The 9,760-nt window shown below is 41.0% G+C and overlaps 1 protein-coding gene across 1 annotated transcript in view; it reads left to right on the top strand.

Moving 5' to 3' along the window:
• Nucleotides 1–268: 268 nt before the first annotated feature.
• The window catches only part of LOC119978869 (methyltransferase-like protein 27), a 61,089-nt gene continuing 51,597 nt past the window's right edge, over nt 269–9,760 (top strand). Inside the window, exons 1-2 of the mRNA XM_038820777.1 lie at nt 269–401; nt 3,856–3,975. Of these exons, the coding sequence (XP_038676705.1) occupies nt 3,856–3,975 (120 nt within the window). The 5' untranslated portion in view covers nt 269–401. The remainder of the gene's footprint in view (nt 402–3,855; nt 3,976–9,760) is intronic.

Here is a 9,760-nt window from a genome sequence, read left to right as displayed (position 1 = left end):
GGTTTTATTCCACTTTGAATTAAAATACTTGATGTATTAATTTCTGTTGCTTAAACCTGTCTTTATTCTAAACCAAATTCTGCGGACAGTGTGATCTCCATCACAAAGGCTTTCGTTGTAAACTTCTTAAACTAATGGAAATTGTTATAAATTGTTGCTTGACATGTTTTTAGGTTTTCATGCTAACAAGCTTTTTAAAGAGAGCAGCTTAGTAGGTTAAATAGAAGGCGTGCCTCAATTATTTTTGTGGTATGAAGGTGTGCCTTAACATATAAAGGGTTGGGAACTACTGCTCCAGGTGAATCAGCAGCGTTTTTCAAACTTTTTTTGTCTGGATCCACATTTGCCAACCGGCTGAACGTCAGGACCCGCGCCACATTCTCTTACCTTTAACGTGACAGGTAAGCCTGCTGAGACTTTCCAGCATTTTGTCTTTTGTTTCACCTGCCAACTCACCTTGAACTTTATTTGTGTCTTGTATTTATTCCGCGATGGCGATTAATTGCGATTTTTGATTGTAAACATAATGTTTTGGAACACATTTTGCAGCTTGGCCAGAGAGAGAGAAGGTGCAGTGAGCAGAAAGCATTTGGAACTTGGAAAGCAATAAAAGAAAATGATTGTTCCATCCGGCACTGCTCACGTTTCTAAGAAGGGATTGCTCTGAGATCAGAAATGTCAGGGTTTGCTCTGCAGCTTCATGTAATACTTTAATTCTTTGTTCTGTGGGATTTTATACAGGTTGTAACACGAAGTAACAACAGCAGTAGGTGTGGAAACATTGACAATCTGTTGGGATTTCCCCTTGCTGGCTGGACTGTCCACCATGTTTACATCTCTCAATTATTTGTAAGACTAAAACAGGCTTTGTTTTGTGGGGGCTAGGGGGTGTAATCACTAAATTTTTAAAAGTACATTTCAACAGTATGAAACATTTTTGTGATACATCATCGCAGCAAACATTCCTGTGTGGGATCAATCTGTCAACAGTGACCAATTCTCAAAACAAAACCCACAACAGGCGTCACACTGGTCGGCTTTTTATTTCCCCATGGCCAGGTCTCAGAAATGGCCAGTGTGTTGGGAGCAGAACCATGTGCAGGCAGGGGCTGCCTGCTATTGAATCAAGTGTCAACTTGTCGTGAATGGTTGCTCAGATACAGTGGGTAGACCTTCATGGTTTTGTTCATACATGAATTTCACAATGGAGTCTTTAGTTGCTTCCATTTTGGAGTCTGTCAACGAGCTGTCTGTGGAGGCTTGCATCGCTCTCTGTGTGGAGTCTTTCAGCGCTCTCTCTGTGGAATCATGCAGTGTTTTCTCTGTGGAGTCGATCTGTGCTCTCTCAACGGAGTCTCTCGCTGTGTGGCATTGTATTCTTCTTTGGTATTTGACAGGTTGCTGTCATCCAATGTATCGATGATCTGCCATTGCATCATGGTATTGGATTCATCTACCATGAGTAGAGTCGTGTTGAGCTTTTGAACCATGTTGCTGATGTTTTTATGATCATAGCCAAATAACTCAGCCATGTCTGAGTAGTATTGTTCGATAAACAAATCATCTTTATTTGTTTCAGATTTTACCTCTTCATGTTCATGAACAAATCATCTTCTTTGGTTTCAGATTTGTCATTGTGTTCTTCACGTTGGGTGGTGTAAATTTCTTGTTCCAGGGTGCTGCAAAAGTTACTTTCAACTGCTGGTCGAAGTTCAGGCAATGTTGTGCCTTTTGAGGTTGAATATTTTGGTTTTGTGCCTTTAAGAGTCTTGCTTGTGATTTTTGGGCATTTCCCCTTTAAGTGGGTGTGGTCTGAGTCTTCTGATGTCATGACGCTCGTGACGCAAAGCGTAGGATTTGTTTGCGCATCCGCAAATTGGTTTCCTTTACTGTGTGCTTTTTCGTAAACTGCGCATGCGCGCCTTGCGCATACGTAGATCCATCTTCAAACTGTGCGTTCTTTTTGTTGAACTGCATATGCGTGGCTTGCGTATGCGCAGATCCATCTTCAAACAGTGTTTGATCTTCTTCCGATTGCGCATGCATGGCTTGCGCAGAATGACCTGTGCCCAAAATGTCTTTTTTCAATTGCGCATGCGCGGCTGCAGTTTCCTGCGTATGCGCAGAAGCAGATTTGCGTCTTTTGTTCCCTGGGACTTTAAAATGTGCTCAGATGCCATTTTAACGTGGATTTCGGTGTTTTTTCTTGGTAACAAGTTAATGGTTTTTTTTCTTTCGATCTGCACTTTTCAATCGTGATTTTCAGCGTTGAACCTTTCTGTTCTGACCAGTTAGCTGTTCACGCTTCATTGACATTTCTTTCCATGCCCCAAAGCTCTTCTCAAGACTCATAAAACTGCAGACTGTGTTTTCTGCGTTGTTCCGTTTCCATTTTACCCGCCCCAAAAAGGCAATATTTTACAAAACACTGTGCGCTCTTCCGCCTTACCTAATGTCCAGGGATGTGGGAATTTAGTTAAGCGGAGAGGATACGGCTGGGATTGTTCCCTTTACATTTTCCCCATGTTCCTCATGGAGGAATAGTCAATTAAACCTGCAGTTACTTGTTGAAAAGTCAGTGACTTTGAACAGATTTCTTGCCCATTCCCCTAAATTTAGCCACCGCTTAACATTGAAAGTTGCTTAAAAATTAGAATGTGCTTAGTATGAGAATTATTATAAACAGCAGATTAGCTGTGAGGGCTGTAGCATCCGTTGTTGGAACAGCCTTGCATTGTAATACTCTAGAATCGTGCTTTCAGGAGAAAAGTGCAGATCCAACATTGTGTTTGGAAATGGTGTCAACACCAGAATCCCATGTTATCTGGCAGGCAGATGTTGGCAGAAGTAATGCTTGCTCTATCAGAAATGAAGTGCAGGAGGGTACGAGATCCCTATACAAAGAATACAAATTCCATCCATTGCAAAGCTAACCCAGACAGTGGCGGGAACATCGCGACCCATAGCTCCACGACCATTCTTACACCCTCCAGCGACCCACCCGCCGGGTCACGACCTACACTTTGAAAACCCTGGGTGGGATTCTGTCAACCCAGGCCAGGTCGGAGAATCACCGGGACGGGCGTGACTCGTGTGACGCCGCCCTGATGCCGGTCCGCTGATTCTCCGGAGAGCAGAGAATCGGCGCCGGCGCAGTCAGCGCCGCGCCGGTCATCACCCCCTCCCAGCGATTCTTCACCTGGGATGGGCTGGGCGGCCACGCAAAAAAGTCCGAGTCTTGCCGGCTCCATTCTCATCTGGTCTTACCCGGCGGGACCTCGGCATGCATGCATCCGGGGGTGGCCTGGTTGGGGGAGGGGGTTACGACCCTGGGAGGGACCTCCGGTATGGCCTGGCCCGCGATCGGAGCCTACCGATTACACTTTTTGTTTCAGGAAGCGTTCCTACGCAATCAATTAGCCTCAAGATCAGAGAATCACACTCCCTGTATTCATCAATATCACTGTAGATGGCATAGCAGTTTCACTGGTGTGGTCAGATCTCAATTAATGATCAGTCAGAACGCCATCGTATGCCTTGTGTCTTCCTTTTCTCACTGGGTGTTGAATGTATGGACATTGTGGGAGTTCACACTGAGGGTCTATGAGTGTAGGCAGCAGGTGGGGACTGCCACAGCAATGTGAATATTCTCTTTGGCGCAGTCAAGTTATCATTAATATCAGATCTCAAGGTAATGTTCTGATTCCAAATGCATTCTGAATCAATGCTGAAACATTTTGCACAGGCTGGATGCTCCCGACTCATTCCAATTCTTTCCATTGAGAATGACAGGAATTTTGATGGGATGTTTGATTCCAACCCTCAATTTACTGCCTCGTATTCTTTGTTCCACAGATGGAAAATTCTAGAATTGACGTGGCTGCAGCCACCAAGAACCTAATCACTTTATACGGCAAAATGGAAGTGGAAGAACAAGTTAATTTTTATGACTCTTGGGCTCAGGATTATGAACAGGTAGGACATTCCCGCTCTCATTTTACCATCAGTAGCTGACTACTGGGGAAAGAATTGCTCCTCACACCTGTTGTGGCAGTTGTTACCATAGGTTACTCTGTTTGGTTCCTCCTGTTATAGACCAGGGTTCAGAGTGGATCATGGAGTTCACCTGACCCACAAATTTTGATAGATTGTGGAGTGGGGAGCACACAGCCCACTCTACAGGGATGGTAAAGCAGAAATGGAAAAGTATTTTTTGTAACAAACAATGTTTATACTATAAACTCCAGTTAACCTTTTTAATACATACAGCGAACATCTTAGCAACCATCAATTCAAATATAACCCCCAAAAAAATACAACACCAGGTAATCCTTTACGATTTCCTTTTAACATCCATAAGACGTAAAACACCTTTTACCAGAAGCACATCAGGTTAAAGTCACTACTGTTATTAGTTTTAAATCACCAGGATCGACTTACAGTCTTTAAATTACAGAGAGAGACCCTAATACTGGCTGTGACTGCAGCTACCCAGCTCTGAAAAGAAAACTAAACCACACCATGCAGCAAACAGCCTAAAACAAAAGTAAAATAGAGATGGAGAGCCCAGCCCCTCTCTGACATCACTGCAGTAATAAACACCCATTTCATAAAGCTACTCTCACTACAGATATTTATATACACATCCATTTGCAAATAACCATTTCTTAAAGGTACTCTCACATGACACCTCCCCCCAAGAAAAAAAAACCCATCAACTTCAAGATGGTTTCATTTTTCACCTTTTCACTTTAAGAAATGCACACAGTAAATATACTTTTTCGTTTCAAAAACCAACACACGCACACAGGTATAATAATATAGTCCATTTTTCTTTGAGTTTGTCTTCGTTCAACTGAAATCCTTCTCAATTGACAGTCTCTTTGAACACGAAGGCCTCTGCATGATCCATCCATTCCTCTGCACGTCAGCATTTCTCTTTAAAGTCAGATACTTTAGTTCAACCTGATCACAGAGTCCCTTGTAATTCTCCAACACAGGAGTATTGGTTATCACAGCTTTCAGGCAGTCAAATGCCTGCTGACACTCCGCTGTCCACTGAAATTTTCGATGTTTCTTCAGCACGTCCATTTTCGATCAAATCCACTCATGCCAGGAAATCGCACTATGTCCCTTTGACTCGAGGGTATCGAAAACGCCTCAAGGAAAGTGACTTGGGCTTTTCAAATTCAATTTTGGCTAGGTCTACCACCAAACCCGCCTCCTGAAGTCGATAAAATAACTCCATTAGATGTTTCACATGTTCTTTCCAAGTCTGGGTGAAAATTACCAGATCGTCGATGTGTACCGCACAATTGGGAAATCCTGAATCAACTTTGTTAGTTACGTTGAAATGTGGCTGGGGCGATTTTCATGCCCAATGGCATAACTTTGAATTGGTATATATCATCTGGAGTTACAAAAGCTGAAATCTCCTTCGCTCTTTCGGATAAAGGTAATGTTTAAGTAAATCCAGTTTGGAAATAAGAACTAATTGTCCCACTTTCTCAATGCAATCTTCCGAATGTGGGAAAGGATAACAGTCCCGTTCTTGTGACTGCATTAACCTTTCTATAGTCCACACACAACCAATGGGTACCGTCTGGTTTAGGTACCAGCACTATGGGTGAGCTCCATTGGCTGCAACACACTTCAATTGTGCCATTTTTAAGTATACTCTCAATCTCAGCAGGGGCTGGTTTAGCACACTTGGCAAAATCGCTGGCTTTTAAAGCTGACCAAGGCAGGCCAGCAGCACGGTTCAATTCCCATACCAGCCTCCCCGAACAGGCGCTGGAATGTGGCGACTAGGGGCTTTTCACAGTAACTTCATTGAAGCCTACTTGTGACAATAAGCAATTTTCATTCATTTTCATTCAATCTCTTTGTTAACCTGTGCCAATTTTCAAGGGTTACGTCTGTACGGATGTTGTTTGCTTGGAACAGCATTTCCCACATCAACATCATGTATAGCCATTTTAGTACTTCCCAATTTATCTCCACAAACGTGCCCATCTGATATCAATCACTCTTTCAGGTCAGTTCGTTTTTCCTCTGGAAGGAAACGCAACAATTTATCCCAATTTTTAAGCACATCCTGATTTTACAATTTAATTTGAGGTATGTCAAATTCACAGTCATCTGGATTTGGTTCATCACTTTGAATGAGAATCATTAAAACCTCCTCCTTTTGCTCTCCTTCCCTTTCAAAGTACCTTTTAAGCATATACACATGACACACTCGGTGAGTCTTCCATCTATCTGGTGTTTTTAACCACATAATGCACCTCACTTAATTTCCTTTCAAACTGATAAGGTCCACAAAACCTAGCTTTTAAAGGCCTACCTACCACTGGTAACATTGTTAAAACTTTATCTCCACTGGCAAAACAACGAACTTTGGATTTCTTGTCCGCTACCCGTTTCATCACATTTTGTGCAACTTATAAATGTTGTCTAGCCAATTCACCTGCTCTATTTAATTGTTCCCTGAAATTTGACATTTAATCCAATAATGTAATTTCCGATTTCTCACTCACCAATTTTTCCTTAATCAATTTAAGTGGTCCTCGTAACTCATGATCAAAAATTAGTTCAAAAGGACTAAATTTGGTTGATTCATAGGTGCATCCCTAATTGCAAACAGTAGAAATGGAATTAATTTATTCCAAACCTCTGGATAATCTTGACAATAAGCCCTCAACATTGTCTTTAATGTCTGTTGCCACCTTTCTAATGCCCCCTGTGATTCTGGATGGTATGCAGTTGATTTAAATTGTTTGATTCCTAAGCTATCCATAACTTCTTTGAATAACATTGAGGTACAATTCGATCCTTGATCCGGTTGTATTTCTGTGGGTAATCCATTTCTAGTAAAGAATTTAAGCAACTCCTTCACAATCTTTTTAGCTGTAATATTGAATACTGGAATGGTCTCTGGAAACTTAGAAGACACATCCATTATAGTCAAAAGATATTGATTACACTTTTTGTTTCAGGAAGCGGTCCTACACAATCAATTAGGACCCTTGTAAAATGTTCCTCAAATGCTGGAATGGGTATTAAGGGCGTTGGTTTTATCACTGCTTGAGGTTTCCCTATCACTTGACATGTGTGACATGATCGACAAAATTTAACTACATCTCTATGTAGTCCAGGCCAATAAAAATATTTCTGGATTTTAGCTTGAGTTTTCCTTATTCCCAAATGACCTTCCACTGGTACCTCATGCACAACTGGCAACAGCTCCTTTCTATACCCTACCGGCAATACTACTTGATGAATATCTGCCCACTTTTCATCTGTCTGCATGTGTAAAAGTCTCCATTTTCGCATTAAAACATTACTTTTACGGTAATAACACGCGGGTATACACGCAGATTCCTCTTCCGTGTACGTTTTCTGACACATCCGTTTTGTTTCTATACCTTTCTGTTGCAACTCCGCCAATTTTCCTGAACTAAAAATATCTGCCTCGTCCTCCAGCTGTTCTTGTTCTTTTTCAATCATCTGATCAAAAATCGTTTCTGATAATTGCATATCAACTTCATCTTCACTGTTTGATTTCTCCTCTTGTCTTCACCTGTGACTTTGCAACCTTGTTACCACACAATCCAGAAATATCCCAAGACATTCGTCCTTCAACACTTCAGCTGTCTGATTTTCCACTGGCTTATTCACCACAGTAGGCATCACTCCCACCTGCGATCCAGCTATATCATTACCCAAGATAAACTATATTCCTGGACAAGATAGTTTCTCTATTACTCCTACTAACACTTCACCACTCTTCACTGGACTTTCCAACCTTACCTTATATAATGGAACACTACTCCTCTCACCCTGAATTCCACATATCACCACCTATTCTGCCAACATTCTTCCCAAACTACATAAATACTCATCTCTTACCATTAAAAATTGACTAGCTCCCATATCTCTTAAAATTGTGACTTCTTTACCTGCTTCTCCTGATACACATGAGTAAACTTTACCCACATTAGTAAATTCTTCAAAGAGAACTGGCACCTTCTTATTGATCGCCTCTTGATCAGGCTGTACAATCTTTTGCACCTTTTTCGCTTCACTTGCGATTTCCTTTACCACTTTAACAAACCATGTCTTATCCTGTTTTACCACATCAGCCTTCCCAGTGCTTTTCTTCAACCACCAACACTGTGACTTTACATGGCCCAGTTTATTACAGTGAAAACATTTGAAGTTTTTCATTTCTTTTCCATCCTCCTGGATTTCGTTTTTAATCTGAGGTACACTCTCCTTATTATCGCCCATCAGATCACCTTTACCTTTACCACCTGAGTATTTCTCATGTTCCCAATTTCTATCCCTCACAGGCTGAAACTGATGTCGGAAACCAAATTTTGATTTATGAACTAATTCATAATCATCTGCCATTTCTGCTGCTAACCTTGCAGTTTTAACCCTCTGCTCTTCCACATGAGTTCTCACGACATCAGGAATTGAATTTTTCAATTCCTCCAAAAGTATAATTTCTTTGAGAGCTTCATACGTTTGGTCTATTTTCAAAGCCCTTATCCACCTATCAAAATTACTCTGCTTGATCCTTTCAAACTCCATGTATGTTTGACCAAATTCTTTCTTTAAATTTCGAAACCTTTGTCTGGAGGCTTCAGACACTAGTTCATATGCACCTAAGATGGATTTTGTCACCTCCTCATATGCCCCAGATACCTCCTCCAGACATGATGCAAACACATCACTAGCCCTACGTACCAGCTTTGTTTGAATCAGTAATACCCACATGTTCTTGGCCATTTCATTTGTTTAGCTACCTTCTCAAATGAAACGAAAAAGGCTTCTACCTTCTTCTCATCAAACCTTAGCAATGCTTGGACATATTTAAATAGATTCCCACCAAGCCTTCGACTATGAAGCTCTTTCTCACTATCCTCATCACTTTACATTTCCCTTTATGTCTGTCAATTTTAATTGACTGTCATGTTTCATGGCCATTTTCTGAAGTTCAAACTCTCTCTCTTTATCTTTTTTCCTGATCTGTATCTCCCTTTCTCTTTCTTTTTTTTCTGCTGGGGCTATTTATTCTGTTTTCCTTTCTTCTCTCTCTCTTCCTTCTCTCTTTCTCTCTCCCTTTCTTTTTTCTCCCTCTCTTTTTCATATTCAAGCTGCTTTCTTTCTTTCTCATGTTCCATTTGTTTAATTTTTAACTTAATTTTTTGCCATTTCCAATGAGTCAAACTGTATCTCAGGTAACTTTAAATGCCTAGCCACCACCATAATTACCTCACTGTTATGGGGAGAGGCATTTTCAGAATCCCGAAATGTATCATTGAGTCCAACCAACCTCCTCCTTTAATGGATTGTTGCTTTGGAAGCACACAGTGTGGTTTTGCAATTATGGACACGTCGGTTTTTAAACACAAAACAATGTTTATTCATTGAATTCAACTTAAACTTTCAAATAAACATTGGATCACTTAACACCCCTAACTTCAAAGATAACCCTAAAAATAATACAACACTAAATAATCCCTCAGAATATTCCTTCCAACCTCCAAAAGACTTAACACCTTTAAACAGAAACACATCAGGTAAAATACATTACTATTATGAATTTAAATCACCCAAATGATTCTGAGATTTCATGGAGGAGATCACAGCAGATCCAGATACACCCAAGCTCTTTTCCTCAAAAACTGGCTTTCTCCTTTCAAACAGCTCACAGCTAACCAGCCAGACACTTTTCAGATCTTCTCTCTCA

The sequence above is a fragment of the Scyliorhinus canicula genome, chromosome 15 (genome assembly GCF_902713615.1).
Source record: "Scyliorhinus canicula chromosome 15, sScyCan1.1, whole genome shotgun sequence".
NCBI classification, from domain to species: domain Eukaryota; kingdom Metazoa; phylum Chordata; class Chondrichthyes; order Carcharhiniformes; family Scyliorhinidae; genus Scyliorhinus; species Scyliorhinus canicula.
The sequence above is the reverse complement of the archived record's forward strand: the minus strand, read 5'-3'. Positions and strand labels throughout refer to the sequence as shown.